At 40.8% G+C, this 19,247-nt stretch overlaps 1 protein-coding gene across 1 annotated transcript; it reads left to right on the top strand.

Moving 5' to 3' along the window:
• Window positions 1-9,497: 9,497 nt before the first annotated feature.
• DMRTB1 (DMRT like family B with proline rich C-terminal 1) lies at window positions 9,498-16,399 on the top strand. The gene is given in 5 exon segments (XM_005151287.3): window positions 9,498-9,556; window positions 9,558-10,018; window positions 11,608-11,822; window positions 13,048-13,192; window positions 16,290-16,399. Coding segments are annotated over 5 exon segments (990 nt in total).
• The last annotated feature ends 2,848 nt before the right edge of the window (window positions 16,400-19,247 follow it).

Here is a 19,247-nt window from a genome sequence, read left to right as displayed (position 1 = left end):
ATCTGTGAAGTTTTGCAGTTCCAAGAAAACCTGACTCTGACCTGCAGAGCACAGACAGATGCGGTGGAGATGCCTGAATGTAATAGTCTGATAACAGACTGAAATCCCTAATCCTGCAAGTCATTTAATTGCAGTGTTTCCTGTTCAGTTCTGCCATTTGCTCTTCACAAATACGGTTATTTTCAGATGTATTCGTATTCTAAATAGTGCATGGTCTGATAGTAGCAACATTGTCATAGCACTATTACATGCATGGATGCATAACTGTTTCTATCCTTTCACAGTACGGTTTTTATATAGAATTGGCTGTAAAACCCCACAAACGTGGTTTATTTATTTATTGTGGCAATGCCTAATAATTCACATAGAACTGTGATTAATCAAAGGACCTTTATTATGAAAATAAATCCTAGTAAGAATGGCTTTGCCAGGCACTTTGCAATTAAAGATAAAACTATCCAGAAATGAAAAATGTAGCACGTAAATAGAATGAGGCTATAGAAATGGAAATTGTCATATTTGAAGTAGAAGAAAAACTCATAGAGCTTAAAGCACTGAAATTGAAGGGACAGGATAATCTCTGTCCCTGTGTTCTGAAAGAACTGGCACACAAAATTGCATGTCCAGCAGCAAGAATTTTTAATAGAGCTGCCAACTGGTAGTATATTGCCACTGAAAAGCAAACCTCTTGCCTGTATTTCAGAAAGGGGGAAAAAAGGACAACCAGAAAACATCAGAGTGACCTCTACAATATTCAAGACTCTAGAAGGTATTTTTAAGAAAACGTGTACCTAAGTAGACACAAAGGGAAAACGGGACAAAATGCAACTTAAGTTTACCAAAGGTAAAGCAGCTTGAGTGAATCTAGTTCTCTTCATTAAAACCACTGTTTTAATCCATAGAATGTGTTGTAGGTACTATCCATCAAGCTTCTGAAAAGTAAGGATTTCACTGTGATTCTTAAAGGATCAGTGTTAGAATCTGTCTTATATAATTATTCCAGTAATGACTGTGACACAAAGAGAGTATGCTAATGAAATTCCATAGAAAGCAAACACTAAGAGATATTACTAATATAGAAGAGGATTAAAGGCTCATATAGGAAAGGAATAGATACTGTGACAACTGGAATAACAGAAATGGATTGAAATTTAACAGCCTACAATGTACATATGAAAAAAACAAGAGCAGGGCCTCAGCACTTGGAAACCAAACAAGGAAGAGATCCATTAGTTGAAGGCAGGCTACTTAGGAGTCACTGCTGTGAAGACAGCTGTGGAAAAGCTAAACACAATCCTAAAATGTTCCAGGTTTGGTATTGCTAGTAGATAGATGAAAATACTAACACCATTGTACAAGGCATTCCTGAAATCTCATTTATCAATTTTTACTCTCCATGTATGACTGCTTGGACAGGTGAAAGAGATTGTTATAGAAATAGGAAAGCTTGTCTTAGTTGAGATAATAAAGATAGCTCAGCTTCTTTCCCTAGGCTTATTATCAAGTAACTAGCAATCTATAATATTCACCAGTTCACCATTGCAATACAGATTTGTACAGTACAGACATGTACAGATCTGCTATTAAAGAGCAAGGAAGCCTTTGGATGTCTTCCAGTAAATATTCTGTGAAAATTCCTGCTAACTGCAAATAACAGTAACTATCATTAACACTTCAACATTTAAGAATACAGTGTGCTCAAAAAATACCAAACTTGGTTGGTTTTGCATAAGCTCTGAGGCAAAGAATGCTAAAATGAAATACAAATATTGTAAATATGCAATTTCAATGAACTGATACCCGCTTTAGTCAGGAACACTTATCATGATGTGAATTTATTAATTCACTTTAGTATGTGTGCCCATGTCAGTGTTTATCAAAAGATAAATGTTCTGTTAAATATATATGAGAATGTTTACCATAGTATTGCAAAACAGCATGCTCCAGTTCAGCATTTTCAGACTCGTTATCCATGGAAAACAGGAGCCATATGTTAAGAAACTGGAGTCCTAATAAACTTTAAGACAACAGTAATGTTGTGTGTGAACTGATTAGAGTGTGAAATCTGCGGGCTCGATCTACTTTGAAAGCAAAATCTCTTTCAGGAATAAAGACATTTCTGGTGGTAGAGGCTGAGGATGCCTGAGGTAAACCTCAGCACACCCTACAGCATGTTGTGCTGAAGTGGGACACTGCATGAAACACACTCCTCGTGGTGGGGTCAAAGCAAGTGTACCTCGCCTCCTCCCAGAAATGCAATTGCTGTCCTCAGTTTAAATGTGCCATGGAAGTAATTTTAATAAGACTTTAACCTTCCAGTATTTTATTTTAAATAATAATGTGAGTGCTTGCTGGTGCTGTTACTCCAAAGATGAAGAGACATACATAGAAAGACCACCGTTGTTCAGCCAAAACTAGGGACTACTAACAGGGGTCATTTCTCACCACAGCAATGACTTCCCACCACTGCTGCCCTTCTGTTTCATTTTATTTCATATGTATATTAGAGGCATGGGAAATAAACAGAAGTCTAAAAGGTTTCAAGCAGCCACGTCACATCTGTGTGCTGGATGGGTGAAGGCTGCATGGTCTGCTGCTGGGCATTCAGCTGCCCTTTCGTTTCTTCCTGCTGTTGTTGAGAGCCAGAGTGTGTTCATGGCTGCCGTGGCTGCCCAAAGCATGGAGCTTCAGAGAAGCTGGATCTGAGAGCAGGGCACCAGCCTGCTTCTGAGGAAAAAGCTAAAGAGGGGCTGCCTGGAGGAGCCACTGCTGTGTAGGTCAATCTTTCCAACAGCACAACCCTACAGGAAAAGGCAACCTTTTGTGACAGTTTGGTCCCACAGCTCCAGGGAAACTGAAGAGATGATTTGGTGTCTTTTTCTATTTGTTTTCTGGATTTGATCAAACTAAACTTTCCTGACTTAAAATCAGTTTTGGTTTAGATTCAAAGGAAATACTGCTAACTACTTATGGTTTGATTCTGTTATTTTTATGCTTCATAATAACTTATTTTACAAATTGTTCCATTTATTGTGATGAAAGTCAGTCTAATTTTTTGATCACAAAGTATGAAATGCCAAGAAAATGTTTCTCTTTTGTTTCCCTTTTGCTTCTACAGTGAAAATACTTTAGTATGGCTTCACACCACTGTCCTGTTATGACTGTATCTGCCAAAACTGCTGGTCAGCCCTCTGCTACTTTCAGGTCTTCTTTGTTCATAACTTCTGATGTCACAGATGATCTACTCTCCACTCTTGAATAAGTGGTCTCATTTTTAATGTGCTGCATCAAGGAGGTAGAAGAGAAGGATACCCTATCAAGGCATTCATTTTATAGTCTATTCCATTTTGTTAGTGGACTTCAAGGTTTCAGGAGCCAGCGGAGGTATCTTATCAACACATTTCATGCTGGAAAGAGAAGTGCAAGTTGTCTTAACTTACCAAGAAAACTAGTCTGTCAGAGGAGGAGAGCTTTAATTCCTCAAATTGGAGACAGGCAGACATTCTTTCAAATTGTGTTTTTATGTTTATATTTGCAGAAGTCCTCTCCAGTGAAAATACCTCAAATATATGTACATTTACATATAGTGTACATATATATTCAAATAAACTGGGGAGATTCTGTTGTTATTGTCTATAGGAGAATTTTAAGGAAATAACATGGAAAAGCAGGAATGCTCCTGAACGGCATCCTTCACTACACCTGGCTGGAATCAGCTAACACAAATTCATCAATGCTAGTGCTTGTTCCCTCCGCCCCACTACAAACAACAGTTTGACATATGGGGCTAAGAAGCCAGCAAGAAGCTTTATCACTTCACTGGGAATCTATCAACTCCCAGAATCATGTCCAATAAGCAGATGATACGCTATTGGTATGAATACCAGAAAGCAATTCCAGCGTGCATGCCAGAGCTTCATCATCACTATTCTTGCCAGTTCTCTCTAAAAGGCAAATATTTTTATGATAGTCTTCATGCTATGCTGATAAGTAACTACTACTTGGTCATTTCATTTTCATTTGCTTCACTGCTGTATCTGTAAAGAGTCCAAGCTGAAGAGAAAGAAGTTATGGCAAACAGCTGGTTTTATTTATTTTGCATTGTTTAAGCTACTTCAGATATTCTGAAATCTAATTCAGATGTGAGGTGGAGAAACACAGTTAGAAAATGTGGGATATATACCAGTGTTGACAATCACAAATGGAATCCTGCCCACAGCAAGTACACTTGATGTTTGTAGTAGTCTTTCAGCTGTCCCCTGCCTCATCCATCTATTAGCATTGCTTCAGGGTTGCTGACAAGGTAATATGACAATTTCAGCACAAAGTAGGTGCTAAGCAAAGATGACTCTAAACAGGCCACCTACTTACAGTGCTGAGCATGACTGCTTCTGCCTGAAATCCCTTTTTTGCTGTTTAGGAGAATTCAAATGTGATTTTGCGTTCTTTGTATCTAAGAGAGTATGACAAGAACTATAGCTGAGGGGAAGGAGAGTGAGGACATTGGACTGAAACTGTGTTTATTTCTCTAGGCAGAAGACTGACTGACAAGCCTAGTGGTATCCAGGCAAAAACCCACTAGATTTGGGAGCTTACTGAAGTAAAATGGTGGTGTAACTAAGGCATCCCTGCAGCTGCCAGAGTACTACAGAGTGAACTATTCTTTGGGTTTTAGGGCTTTTTATTAATGCCTATGAAGGTGACCTTCTAAAGAGACAAAGATTTCTTCTGAATTATTCCATTCTGAATTATTCCATTTCTTAGACAGAGGAATATAAGGAAACAATCAGACTTTGATGACACACTGATCCTTATTTACTGCAGACTGATAGAATATCTTCCACAGAAGGCTTTTAACATAGATCTATTTGTTCTAGATAGGGATTTTTAAACACTCCATCACTTATTTGGGGAAATGGTCTGTGTGTGTTTATGTCTGTCTCATTCTCTTCTCAATACATTTTATTTCCTCCTTATATGGAGGACATAAATGCAGAGTAAGAACTGTTCTGTGTTTTGTTTCCTTGCTAGGGTTCATTTCTCTCCTGGTACTTCTGGTACTCATGAAATAACCACATCACAGACTTTCCAGTTTAATCACTATTGCTTTTCTCTTAAAAAAAGATCTTGTTACAGTAACATACAGCAGTTGTACTAATAAAGTTTCTGTTGTTAATATTTAAGAACTGAGTTTCTTGTTATGTATTAAAAAGACCCACAATTTTAAGTACTCAAGCTTTATTTCAGTTGTGTTTGTTAAAGAAACCAGAAGTGCTTTATATAACTTTCATAATTTTTTAAGATTTTAAACTCCTGTATGAACTCAATCCAGTTTTCTCTGATCACAGCATAGAGTTTCACCTTTTTGATACAACAGATGAAAAACAACATCTAATTGTGTTCCATTTAAAACTTGTGTAACAGGAACGAAAAAATCCATTCCAGTGGAATTGCTGTTTGAATTACTGAAGACACCATTTTAAAGTAAAGGAACTGACACTGAAAGAGAACTGAAAAGGTGAATCTGTTTATATCAGTTTAAACAACTTAACTGGAACCAGGCTTAAAAATGGCGTAACCCAAACACATTTTAGCCTTTTCAAATCTGAAGGCAGATAGGATCTCATAAAATTGAACTGTTTCTATACTGCACTTTCCCTCACATTTAAAACAATGTTTACTACAGTACAATTTCACAGTGATCAGAAAGGTAGAAAATAGTCTACAGAATCAGTCTGAAGAATTTAATTTATTGTCATGTGGACTTGCTTTGGGCAGGATTAGACAAGCTCAAAAGCATGTCAGCAGAGAGCTGAACCTTGCAAACCTGTGACATACCACTGATGGATATGCTACTGCATACCCATGGTGAAAGGAAGATTTTGGGGTACAGGTCAGGCAGAGAATGTTTTAAGGGCTTTGGTGATTTTTGTAAGGAGCTTCTAAAGATGAGAATGGCTACAGAAGAAATCAGGGAGGTGTGCTATCAGTGCTACTTAGTAAAATGATATTCTGGGACAGGTGAAAGTAACAGTCCACATCTTGACAGTGAATGTGAGCTGATATCTATGACTGAGATAAAATGTGAAAGGGATTCTTCTTCCCTTGTGAAAGGGAAGCAAAGCAGGATGCAATTAGTGAAAAAGAGAAATAAGAGGAAGGCAAAGATATGTACAACATAATCTTCAACAATCCTTGCTGAAGGCCTCCGAGTGTGTAAAAGTGGGAGAAGATTGCACATGTGGAGTTCAGAGGAAAGGATACTGTACAATCCTAATATAGATGGGTGGGGAAGGAAGGTTTTAGGGTTAGGGTTGATAACACTATTGCTGTGTCCATTTTAATATGACTAATGGCAGTACATAACAGACACTTCCAAACTACTAAGATTATTTTTATGAGAGGATTTTATCTTCATTTGTGATGTCTTAAAATTTCCAAAGATATTCTTCAATGTTTTGCATAAAGTCCCCCATTTATTTTGAACCAAGTTTGCAAATATTTGTTAATGGAGCTCTCAGAGGGAACAAATTTCTTGATTATGTTGCTGTTGTTCTGTGAAATGTCAGATCTAAGCAGAACAATTTCCTTGCCAAAAAACATTTACTGCAGAAAATGTTAGCTGGAAAGTCTGAAAAGGAGAAAAAAACCAACCCAATTTTCTGCAATTCAGTTTAAAGCCAGACAGGCTTTTGATTTGCTCTCTTTTATCAATATCACTGTTTTTCTTCACTGTTTCACATTCAAGACAAACTGCATACCAAAACGTTCATCCATTTCATATAGTTCAGAAGTCGGAAAGAAGCAGAGACATTATTGCTATTGATTTCAGTAATATGAAATCAGCAGGTTGCTTTGTTTTCATTTTGGCAAGAGAATAATTCTTATAAATGCTATTTCAAGACAGAACTCTGTCCCCACTTTATGTTACACTCCCACCATATGTTACATAAAATGCTAAACTGAGTAAGTTTTAGAGAAAAGTCTTTATTGTGCCTCATTTTCTTTCAAATATGACTAAAGGAGAAAATGATAATAGACACAAAGCTGCATCCACATTTAATTCTATATCTCATTCCAAATATGTATTTCAAAATTGTTCTGTCTTTCCTGGATGATGGTCTTGCTGACGGTGTATGAGATGCTAACTCAAATGTAGGTATGAACACATCACAGGATTGGAATAGCAGCATTCTTTGAGCTGTCTGCAGAAATAAATACCTACCTCACAAGCAAAGTAAAATGTTCACTTTCCTATGAAAAGAAAGTCTAGTTATGTTTAAAACAAACTATATGGAGAGAACAATAAAACCTGAGTGCTTAGGTGAACATTGTTCAAAAGAAAAACCCACATGACTTTGAAAGACATGGTTTATTCATGGAGAAACTGGTACAGCCCATGCCTGGTCTACATTTTCAAAAGAAAAGGGAAATAAATATAAGTACTTTTGAGTAAATATCTTGAATAATAGTATTATGTGACTCAGAATAGAAAATTACTGGCGAAAATGCACACAGCTTATCATTCTCCTCCACTGCTTAAGTAGCCAAATGAACACAGATTGTGTATCTATGGAAAGATGCAATTACAGCTTTTTGAAACATGTCATCCATCCCCTTTCATTCTACAACTAAATATGCACATCTTCAACATACAGCAAAAATATGGAGCATAAAATTAGGAATATATTATCTGTCTATATTTAAAACAGAATCAATATTTAGAACGATTACAGGAACATCAAGAACTGGCACAAGCAAGCAGCACTTCAAGGCTGCATTTAAGAGTAGCTTCTACTGAAGGCCTATCAACCAATTCCTTTTTCAACTAGGAAGAAACGATAACATTTATAGGTCAAATATTCAGATATATTTAGCCATGCACATGAAGCTGGCTTTCTAGATAGTGTTCAGAAGTCTTCTGGGGAAATGGTCTGCAATGGAGGACAGGGAGCTGATTATATATGTGTGCTTTGCTGCCTGCCACTCAGAAAAGGAGATGCTGTACATGCAATCTAGCATCCGCTTTCTACAGAGTACTGCTCTGGTCTCTCTTACATGACCTGCTGTGTGCCTGGGCAGATACGGCCTTTCTTCTGCACAGGATCCCTGAGTACATGGGTGCAAAGGCATGGCTGAGAGCCTTGCACAAACAGCAGCTACCAAAGAGTCTGCAACTGCAATAGCAAAATCTGCAGGCTGGCTGATCTGGGAATGTTGTGCATTTGAGGATTTGGGTCTGAACTGCTTTAAGAGCAAGTCTGGGCTTGTATGCTGGTACTGCAGTTATGAACTCATCTCCCCAGGAGACTCAATCCTACTGGAAACCGGCAGGACTCAGATGCAAAGTCCAAGAGGGATCTCTAGCAAAGTGTAAAGGCTGAATTTAGGCTGACACTCAAGGGCTTGCAGGGCACAACACACTTTGCTGGTTGCACACTGCTAAGGCAAACTAGACTGTTGCCAAATCTCTTAGAGGTCATGCTGTGCCAGGGGCTCACCACCCCCCACCCCCCTAGATACTGAGGGTGCACCCAAGTTTTGCAGGAAGGTTTGCCCAAGGGATGGGCTTCTGCAAGGCTGCTGTGAAACATACTCTGTTGCATGTTAGAACTGTTTCAGAGCAGCAGATAGATGTGACCTGCTTCTCTTGGAACTAACTGGTAAAATCTGCACAGCTACTTGGTGGTTTATTTTTATGGCATTCTCTTTAATGTAGAAGCTGTTGGCATCTCAGGATTTTAAAACAGAATTAGCTACTGCACATGCGAGAAAAACCTGCACTGCTATGCCTTAAGTTGCACAGTGGAATGTTTTCTGCTAATGGGCTACTGTGTAAACCATGGTTTTGTAGCTACCAGCAGTAACAAATAACAAGTACTTTCTAAGCAATACTGAACTGGAGCATTCCTGTGTTTCTAACGGTAAACCTGCCTTTGTTTTCAGAGAAGAAGGAATTCTGAGAGAAGGAGACAGGTTTTTCCAATGACATATGCTTTCTGCCTTCATCTTAGTCCCTTGTTTTGAAAAACAGAATGATGGAAGCAGTCTTTTTTTTTCTGCTGAGGCAGTCACTCTGCTCAAGAGAAGCATGCTGCAAATTTGAAACAAAATGGAACCGAAATCCTGTGCATATTACAAGTAAATGCATGAGAGGTATGAAAGTGTGTGCAAATGTTAAAGTGCCAAAAGGGAAACCTATCACTTCAGGCAAATTGTAAGGGACACTGATCTCTGTTCCATGCACATCTTGCCTGTCCAAAAATTCCCATCTCTGCATGTATGGGCGCAGACAAACGTACCAAAACGTGCAGCATGTTCCCTGTTACTCTCGCAGAGAGTCTCTATCTCCAGCCCCCATGGCTGAGGTCTGGGTCCAGCCTGCACCAAGGGGCTGTAGGGGGAGGTGAGCAGGGACAGCCATTCCTGCCTGAGGGAGGGGAACCCAACGAGGCGAAGCCACCTCCTGTGCCGCAGGGCATTCCCCACCCGCTGCCATGGGCTCTCCTGCCCCGCCTGCCCAGGTTGCTACATGCTGGGGTAGCAGCGGCCATGCCCTATATAAGAGCCCTGAGTAGCTGGCCCAGCCATTTCAGGGTGATTAGCTGGGCTTGGTGTGCCATGGAGGCAGAGGAGGCAGCAGCTGTGGCAGCGAAGGCAGCACTGCGCACACCCAAGTGCTCCCGCTGCCGCAACCATGGCTTCGTGGTGCCGGTGAAGGGCCATGCCGGGCACTGCCGCTGGAAGCTCTGCCTGTGCGACAAGTGTTCCCTCATCACCGAGCGCCAGAAGATCATGGCGGCCCAGAAGGCCCTGAGGCAGCAGGTACCCGATCCCCCTGTTGGGCCAGCCGCTGGGCCCGTTCCTCCGAGCGCCGGCTCCGGAGCGGCCAGTGCTCCTGAGCAGAGCAGCCATGAGGGCGTGAAGAACGCCCACCCCACGGGTAGCAACAGCAAGGGCACTGCAGGCAGGGGACCACTGCCACCAGCTCCCAGCGGCCCTCCCTTCTGGGACTACGGTAAGGACATGTCCCCAGAGCCTCTTCCCTGTCTGACATCTTTCCACATTCATCCTCTTCCCCTGTCAAACACTTCCCCGTGTGCAGGTTGTACCTGCTGATTCCTCAGGCTCCTGAGAACCATTCATGCTGTCTCTATTGCTTTCCTTCCTCAGGTACCCTGCTTTCATGTTGAATGTGCAACCCTGCAGGGTCTGCAATGCAGTCATGCAGCTCTGCAGCAGCAGGAGCAATGTTCTGAGCCTTGCTGCTCATTGCAAAGTTGAAGCTTGATCAAGTGGCTTTTCTGTAAGAGGGAAATTAGAGTGAGAGGGAAACCAGACTGTGATCCAGTGTGCACTGTAGGTGTTCCTGCATCTTCTCTGAATGTTGTCTCACTGTTTCTAAATACACAGGCACAAGCCTCCAGCAGCAAAACTGCAGAAAACCTCAGTAAATGGGGAAGTTACTGCTGCAGTTGCCTGAAGCAGGCATTTTATGATAGCATTTTAAAAGAAAGAGACCTTTTGGCCTTAAGTCCCATAGCAATCTGAACTTTGCTGGGATCACTTGGTTTAAAAGTGTATGTGGTGTGTAAGGGCAGAGCATAGATTTTGCAGGTGGAATAGCAGTATGGTCAGTGACCTCTTAAATTGCTTCCTTTAATGTCTTTCATGTGACTTGTCTCGTTTATTACTATTTATTTCAGTAACTTCACTATTTACTGTAGTAATTTTACAGAAATCCCTACTGACTGCAGTAGTCATTAGTCGGAGCCTCTGGAGAGCTGGAAGCCTGCAAGACAAAATGCTGTTCAGAGAAGCCCAGAGGAAAGACTCATTTTGGACATCCAGTAACATAACTGTTACCCTTTTTAACTTTGTTTGCTAAGAAAATTATGTTTATGGATGTGTGCCTTTTAGTCCTTCCCTTAATAACATTTTTAACCTGCTGACCAACTGAACAGGCGAGGGACAAATAGTATTAATTCTAGTACTCCAGAAGTCAACCTACTCTCAAAGCACATTCTTCCAGTTCTGTACGAACAGGAGGGTGTGCAGACAAGAAAGACCTTATTTGTATTCAAATAACCACTCTGTGTTTTTAGACTTCAGAGAGGCTGTATGAGGTCCCAGATGGAAGATAAAAAACAAAGGAAATAACTGATTTCTGCATCTGAAATTGCCTGTGTCCCCAAAACTGAGCCTTTATCTGCAAATTAACTTAAGAAGTGATAGCTAGGACTAAAGGTAGAGCTTATTCTCTCTGTAGATTTTTGGTTTAAGTTCTGCTAGAGTTAAAAGCCTCAAGATGCGTTGCTTTGCTGTTGCTTGTGTACTGAAAGAACAAAATTCTGCACTCAGTGCTTCACTAAGGAGTAGTTTCACAAGGCACATGTAGAAAAGAACACTGATCATTCTGTGTTACAGGATCATTTGCGGCACCTTTCCTTAGTTCCTTAGAAAAATGACAAAATAATAAGGAACTAAGCATGAAACCAAAGGCTGGAACCTCCTGCCCAAGAGTGGAATTTGGTCTTGCAGGTACATCTACTGAACTCCACAGAATTACATGGATGCTTTTATTTGTTCTTCTCTCATTTTTCCTAGCTCACCCAGCTTTTCCTCCAGAATACCTGGAGAGAGAGCCTCCAAAAATGTACCCTGGGTGTTCTGGGGTGTATCCTTACCATCCATTTCCCATGGGATTTGCAATCAGTGAGTCAAGCTGTAGAGGAGCATCATCACCTCCAGCGATAGCACTTCAGAGAGGTTTCCGACACATTCCTAACAACTACAGGCCAGGGAATGCAGCTTCTGTGTCAGTAAGTAGCAGTCTTTCAATTACCTCTGGAAACACTGCTGTCTACTTCTAGCTGTCTTCTTGCTGTTAAAGTACCCTTGAAACTTACTCTGCTTAGCATAGCATTTATATATATACATATATATATATATATAATATTATCATAGCATTCTGGTATATTATGCTGAAGAAAACATTAGCAAATGGTGGTGTTAATAGTCTGATGTGAACCCAGAAAAGCAAACCCATGAACTTGCAAGGGGCCAGATCTTGTGAAGTGTTTTGGGGCTTACACATCCTGCTGTCGTCTGCAGCAGCCTTTTGGAATGATGGCAGTTGGACACTTAATATGGTCATGTTGTGCCAGTGCAGATGGCACAGAATGTACATTGGGAGGTGCTTCTTTCTCAGTGCAGGGCACATCTAATGGGGAGGGGGAGTGTCAGGGCTTAGCCCCAGCTACAGAGAAAAACAGATTCCCTGTCACATCTTAGGGGTTATTGAGAAAGAGGATGGCTCACAGCACTCTGAGCTCCAGATAAATTGTTCTTGCACACAATGCCTTGTCCAAACCATCTCTGTATGTGGGTTTGAATTTCATTTTTAACTGTTCTGAAATAGATGGAAAGATCTTACACATGTTTTCTGTATCAGGATGCATAGCCACAGCCAAGAGAAAAACGACCCTATTTCTCTCATGCTAGTGTTTCTGAGGGATGGAAATATCTCCTTCCATGTGGAGTAACTTTTATCACGCTCTATCAGGTCTGGTGATCACAGAAGACCAGGGCTGTGGGGCACCCTGTGGGAGGTAGAGCCACTCACTTCCCTGGGCTCAAAGGAGAATCCATAAATAGCATGGAGATGGTGGCAAGGAGCATTTTCCTAGGTTGCCTCTCCTCTGCATGAAGACTTCCAGACTTGTTCAGTTGCAAGTGTACCAGGTCACTGGTGAAGGTGAGCTTCCTCCTGGTTTAAACCAACTGCTCTAATGGGATGTGAGAGGTGACAAGGACTTAAAAGGACAGTTTCATCTATGACATAGTCTGAGAAGCTGCTACTTCTCAGTTTCAGCACATTACACCATACACAGACTTTGCACTTGCCAATACATGCACGGATATGGCAGAAAATGGACAAAAAAAATATTCACAGGTAAAAATTGAAACAGAAATTGTTTGATGCTGCACATGTATCGTGGATAGAGCCTTGAGATGGAAGATGCTTTTCTTCATGTGTTTCCGCAGATTCCAGATGGAGGTGGAGATTTACACCAAGGATACTACGCTCCTCTGCCTCAGTTCATCCCACCAAGTCTTCTCCCAGGGATTCATTACATTCCACCTCCCCTTTCACTGAACGTGTTGGCTGAAACAACCAAGGAAGCACAGGGTAAGGGAGTGTGAGATGAGCCCTGGGAGATCCAGTTTTAACCTGGTTTCACTATCTAAACACAGATGTGGAAGCCCCAAGAGACCCCAGTTCTAGCTAGTTCACAGGCGCTCCGAGATCCCTGTCATAGAAGCAGGACTGAGATCCTGAAGTCCCAGGAGGGATTGCCAGCTTGTCTAGATCTGGGAAGGGCTCACTTAGGGGGAGCAGTCTGCCATGTTCAGGCTTTCCAGCTGACAAGCACCTCAGTTCTGCGCAGATGCTGAAGGCTATTCCAGAATATGAGTTCTTGATGTTCTCAAAATGCAAATATTTTTCTAAACAGCCAGATTGCAGGACATGTTTTCAAAATTATTTGGCTCTGTTTCAATTTAGACAAAATGTTAAACCCAAAGAGGACTAACAGCATAAATAAGACAAAATTTTTTGCTCATCTGAATATCCTACATTTTAATTGCTGTCAATGAAAGATTTACTTGTTTTATTGAATCTCACAGGATTTTAATTTTCCAGCATAGGTTAAGTCTTTGTGCCCCTCTTTTTTGGGGTCTCTTTTGTGTATTGTGCCTACATGTGGACATAGTTGTGGTTATATTTGCAAGTTCTTCATTTGGCTGCAGCTGCTCTTGACCACAAGAGGGTAGAGCTGCTCAGAGAATTAATCACTGGCACTGGATGAGAGAATAGCCAGTTTTAGTTAAAAGTCTTTCTGAAAAGGCAGAAAAATAAATACAACTTCATTTTGTTTCTTGAACATGAGAATAAAAGATTGTAAATCTATATATGAAGTGGATTACAATAATCACCCAGTGAAAAATCAAATCTCTTGTATAAGAGGGAAGAGAAATACAATGTAATAATTCTCATTTGAATTGAAAAGATGCTGATGGTGGTTACGTGGGACAAAATACAATTAGGTTTTTTTTTTTTGCCTTGTTTCTTAACAACATAAGGCTTACGCAGTCTCATTTTCTGTTAATGTCAGTCCTCTCATAACTTTTCAACCCATTAGTTATTTTCAGCCAAACATATCTGTTGTGATCACAGGCCTACACAATGTTTATCTGCAAGGGAAGCAGATGCCTCCCACACAACCATTTGTTTGCAGCCATGTCGTGGTGTTTGGCTGGCTGTCAGCTTGCACTCAATTCCTGACTGACGTGTGTGTAGTTTGGCCAACAACCAAATGCCTGCCTGTCAAGCCAGCAGTGAGCACGTATCTCCAGAGCAGTTGGAGCATACCTGCTTCTTGTCTGGCTGGAAAGCCAAAGAAAAGTAAGCAGGAGATGTGGTGGCTAAGGAGAATATGAAAAATGTAGCATTGCGTGTATGTGTGTGTACAGACGTGCTTTAAGATACTCACAGAGGCATTAGGACTTTAATGCAGCATGTAGGAGATCCTGGTGAAATGACAAGGCTGTGTTTGAAGGGAAGAGAGGAAAACAAGGGCTGGCAGGCAAACCAGAAAGCGTATGTGAGGATTAATGGGGTTTGTGGTTTGGAGAGGACAAAAGATCTGGTGGAAACTGCAGTGGCAAAGAACAAATAGGGAGCTGCAGCTATTCTGTTGGAGTGTTTGGGAATGGGAAGGAACTGGGAGCAGCAGGCAAACATGAGGGACATGGAGAGAAGTAGTGGTATTGCATGAGGAGAACACAGGAAATCCAGTCCTGTATTGGTGGAGTGAAGTTGTACTGGCCAAACCATCATGAAAACAGGCAACTGGATAAAGAGAGGTCGTAAGAGCACTCCCCAAGAGAGCAAAATGCCATCTAATGATCTCAGCCCTTATTGCACACTGGGGAAATGACAACCCAGGCACAAAGCCATCGGAAACAATGCATCATGGATTGTGCTGCTCAGAGAACAATCCAGTTTTCTTAGTACTACAGAGAAAGTACAGTTTAATTCCAGTACATTGCATTTGTGCTCTGGGGTAAGCAGTAATTTGGAACTGTCACCCAGTGAGGGGGGGGTATTTCTGCGTGAGGTCATACACAAAATAGCCTGCAAGCAGAAGATGCAGATGTAGAAGCAAGCTACAGTGAAATCATTAATTATTTTGTTCTGGTATTCCAAATGCTTGAAAAATAACATTAGTGCATAGGAGTGTGTTAAGATTGCATCCTGTCTTTTTTCCTCAAGAAATGAACTGAGTCAAACCTGCAGTCAGACTTGGGAAGATCCTTTCTCCAGAGTGACCTCTGGAACAGAGGTGAAATGGGCTGTCTTGTAACACTGTCACAGGAAAATGGATATAGAAAACTCTAGCAGGGGGGCAACCGGTGAAATGTCTGTGATCTCTGCCCCAAAGGGAATCCAGGATGAAGACAAAAAGTCCTGTTTGAGAAAGGTTGTCTAAGGCTAGAAACTGCTACCAGAAAGATTTGAGTCAACAGTTCACTGCAGTTGAATGACTGACACCAGTAAGGTTACAACCGTGATGTGAAGTATAGGCCATGTCTTTACACAATTTAATCCAGTATTGACTAGTAACATGGAAATTTGACAAAATAAACACAAGGTATGTCGAGTAGAAGAGCCAGTAGAGCATCTGAGGATGGAGCCTATTGCAGATGGTTGGCTTTCTAAAAGAGCAAGCCACAGAAAAACAAACCCCCAAGTCACCTTGGTGAGGAAATGAGGAAGCTTTTCATTCAAATTGGCAAGTAAATACTTTATAAAATGAAAATTCCTATTTGTATTTGAAGCAGGGATTATTCAGTCTGTCACGGCCTTTGAGACTTCACAGGAGTGTTACAAATGCATGGCATTGGATCACTGCAGTTAAGTGGGCAAAAGAGCCTATTCCAGTGAGGCTTCAGCATTGCCATCTTGAAGCACTCTTGCTACATTTCTTTAAGCATGGCTGAAGCAATCAGCTGCTGTCTGAAGTGCAGGATGTCAGCTCGCAGAGCTGCAGCTCTTGATGTCAAGCACCTTTTAATTAGCTGCACTGAAAAACAAACTGAAAATGTGATTGATACCAAGTATAATGCAAATAGAAATAGAGGGTTTGGGGCTTGTGTCTTTATGTTTAACTCTGTGTCTCAGTGTTTAACTCTTGACTTTTTTCTACTCTTAATTTATGTTTCAGCTACTGAAGCTGACAGTCAGGATTCAGGGGCGGTTCGTGAAACTGGCCAAGCATCTTCTTCCCCAGAAGAAACAAGGAAAGATGAAGAATGTAGAATGTATTCTAAATAATAAATGGGTTGGAGAAGAGCTGAGTAGCAGGCAGTGCTATTGAGGGTGTTAGTTAATGTGAGGGTAGAGTGACAGTCACTGACCAGTCATGAGCACTAGAAGGGGGTTAGTCCCCTGGCTCACTTTATGATCATGTTAGTGCTACCATGCTCACAGCACTGTCTCCCTACCACTGTAAAGCTCTTGTTCTTAAAAAAGGTTTTCCAGAGCCATGGTAAATCGCTTCCCTCTTAAGCAGGTGGAAGCAGCAAATTATTATGACTCTGAATTTGTTTCCTTTGCTGAGGTTAGACAGCTCTCTGACTTCAGAATAAGGTCTCTGGAACATGTACATTCCATAGCCTTCTCCTGTTCCTGACAGTAGTCAAAATGTGTTGTTCATATATCAATTTGCTGTAAAGAAAAGCTGGTTCTGAATATTATGGAAGACTTAAGTGATGTGGAGCCTGAAGACAGTCTGGGTTCCTGATTTACTTGGCTGCCGAGGAACATGATTCACTGGATTCAGCAGGGTGTGGGAAAAGTGGGTGCTTGTCAAGAACGACATGGGAGGAATTAGCAGCAAGATATGGTGCAGGCTGAAATCCAGTGCCTCTGTATTGCTTTTTGGGTGAGCCGCCTTTAAAGCACCTTCTGTTCAGATTGGGGACAGACTGATTTCAAACACAGACTTCAGCATTTTGAATGTACTTGATGTTTTATACAGATTTGCAATGTTGTTTAACTTGGTACAGCTGAAACAAAACAGCTATTTGTTTCTAAAGGGCTCATGTAGACAGCTTTATACATGCATATTGGAAGTGCACTTTGGCGTATCAGAGGTGTGGAGAGATTGCCTAGGAAACTAAGACAAAACATCATTTAGGAAAATAATTAGTCAAATTGGTATGATAATGTTTAATTAACAATGAAAGGTACATTGCTCTACAGTTTTGCCTAGAGGAACTGGTTTTGTATTAAGTGGATCAGTTGTTAATGTTTGAATAGTTGGGGGGGAGACTTTGTACAATTAAAAAAAGATACATTAAACTGCTGGTGTGGTTTTGATGATTTGAGGCTTCATATCTACACAATTTTCTAACCAAATGTCAGATGTTGCCCTAAACAGCAATATGTAACAAACTTGTCTGGAGAGAGATTTAGGCTTCAGTATTTTTCTTCTACAGCTTTTCACTGCTGTTGTAGTGGTGAGCACAGTAAAATAAACATCCCTCTTTTCTGCTGCTTGTACTAGTAAGCCCTTGCTCGAGATGTAAAGTAATTGTACTAAGCTTCTCAGTTATATTTTTCAATGCAGCTGATGATCTGCTGGAATGCTTTCCAGCACTTGGCATTTTGGGTCAAAAGTAAAAGTGGCAAACTGATACCTGCCAAGAGGAAAAAACTGAAACCCACTTGTATCTATAGCAAATAATCTGATGTACAAGTTGTTATATACTAGATTTACAACAGGAGTGTTTCTCCCAGGAGCATCCCAAACCTGCTGTTAAAACTACTGTCTGCTTGTGAAACTCTGTATACTTCTTTAAGGTGTCTGGACAGAGCAGAGCTCAAAATAAAATTATCTACAAATAGAAATACCAGCAGCACCCACAAAGCAGGGTCCTCTGTGTAGAGAGGGTTGGTTTTCTATATATATAATACAATGATTTAAGGAAATAGTAAGGTATGAGATGCATGGTTGAATAGTCTCCAGATATTTTTCTGAAGTCATGTTCAGTGTTAAATTACTCCTTAAATCTCTAAGTAAATGGACTTCAGCCCATTTCACTGACTGTAACCCACAACCATTGTTGATACACTGCATAGACAGTTCTACTTTCTCTCTGTTGCTTCCAGATTGCCAAGCCAAACTCCTTGTTTTCCTTTTCCTCCATCTTTTTGAATTATCAGTGAGTGAACTAAAGCCTTTATTTTGGCTGTTTGAATGACAGTATGGCACTCCAGTAGGATCTCTCACTGCAGTGCTGCAGATCAGTGCTCATCTCCAGAGGCATATAGTGAGTGCTTAGAAGAGCCAGAGAAAGGCCACTAAACAAAGAGATGAAGGAGTTGCCTTACGATGGGTGTCCAAAAATAGTCTTCAGTTTGGAGATTCTTGCACCTATTTCTGAATGGAAAAGTAATGACTTGGTAAGAGTCTGCAGCTGACAGGAAGAATTATCTTACATGGATAATTCAAGGTTTCATTCCCCCATTCTATAGAATTGTAGAATCATAGAATAGTTTATGCTCAGTTTGTCCTTTTTAACCAAGGAAAAAATGTTCCTTGATGACTGGTACTGTCATATTGTACACTTAAGGACTTCAAAGTGAATAATTTTAATTCCAAACTTAGTGCCAACCAATGTTTCCAATAATTACACTCTTCTGACTCCGTTTATTTAAATAAATGACTTTGGGATAATTAAATCAATTTGGACTGAAATGGAATTATGTGGATTACACAAGTCACTCAGAGGTTGGTTCCAGCCTAAATCATCCCAGAATTTTATTGTTTTTTATTAAAGCCTTAATTACATAGACTTTTGGTCAAATTTATAAAATTTGGGAAGAAAAATGAAAGCTACAATAACTGCTTCTGAAATCTTTCTGCATGCAAGCTGCTGCTGACTGCAGGAGGAATTCTGCACATGGCATTTGTCATCATTATTATTTTCTGATTTCTGAGGATTGACTCCCTTGCTAAACAGATCCAAACTTCTGAAGATGTGATTCCTGACACCTCTGTCAATCGTCTGTCCTCACTGCAAGCCCTTAGGTCACCACAGAGCAACAGGCTTTGTTTGTACCCTGAAGGGGAAACCCTGAAATAAGGAAGTGGTTTTTCAATGTTTCCTCACACCAC

Source organism: Melopsittacus undulatus, chromosome 6 (genome assembly GCF_012275295.1).
Source record: "Melopsittacus undulatus isolate bMelUnd1 chromosome 6, bMelUnd1.mat.Z, whole genome shotgun sequence".
NCBI classification, from domain to species: domain Eukaryota; kingdom Metazoa; phylum Chordata; class Aves; order Psittaciformes; family Psittaculidae; genus Melopsittacus; species Melopsittacus undulatus.
Note: the sequence above shows the minus strand (reverse complement) of the source record. Positions and strands in the feature narration are given on the sequence as shown.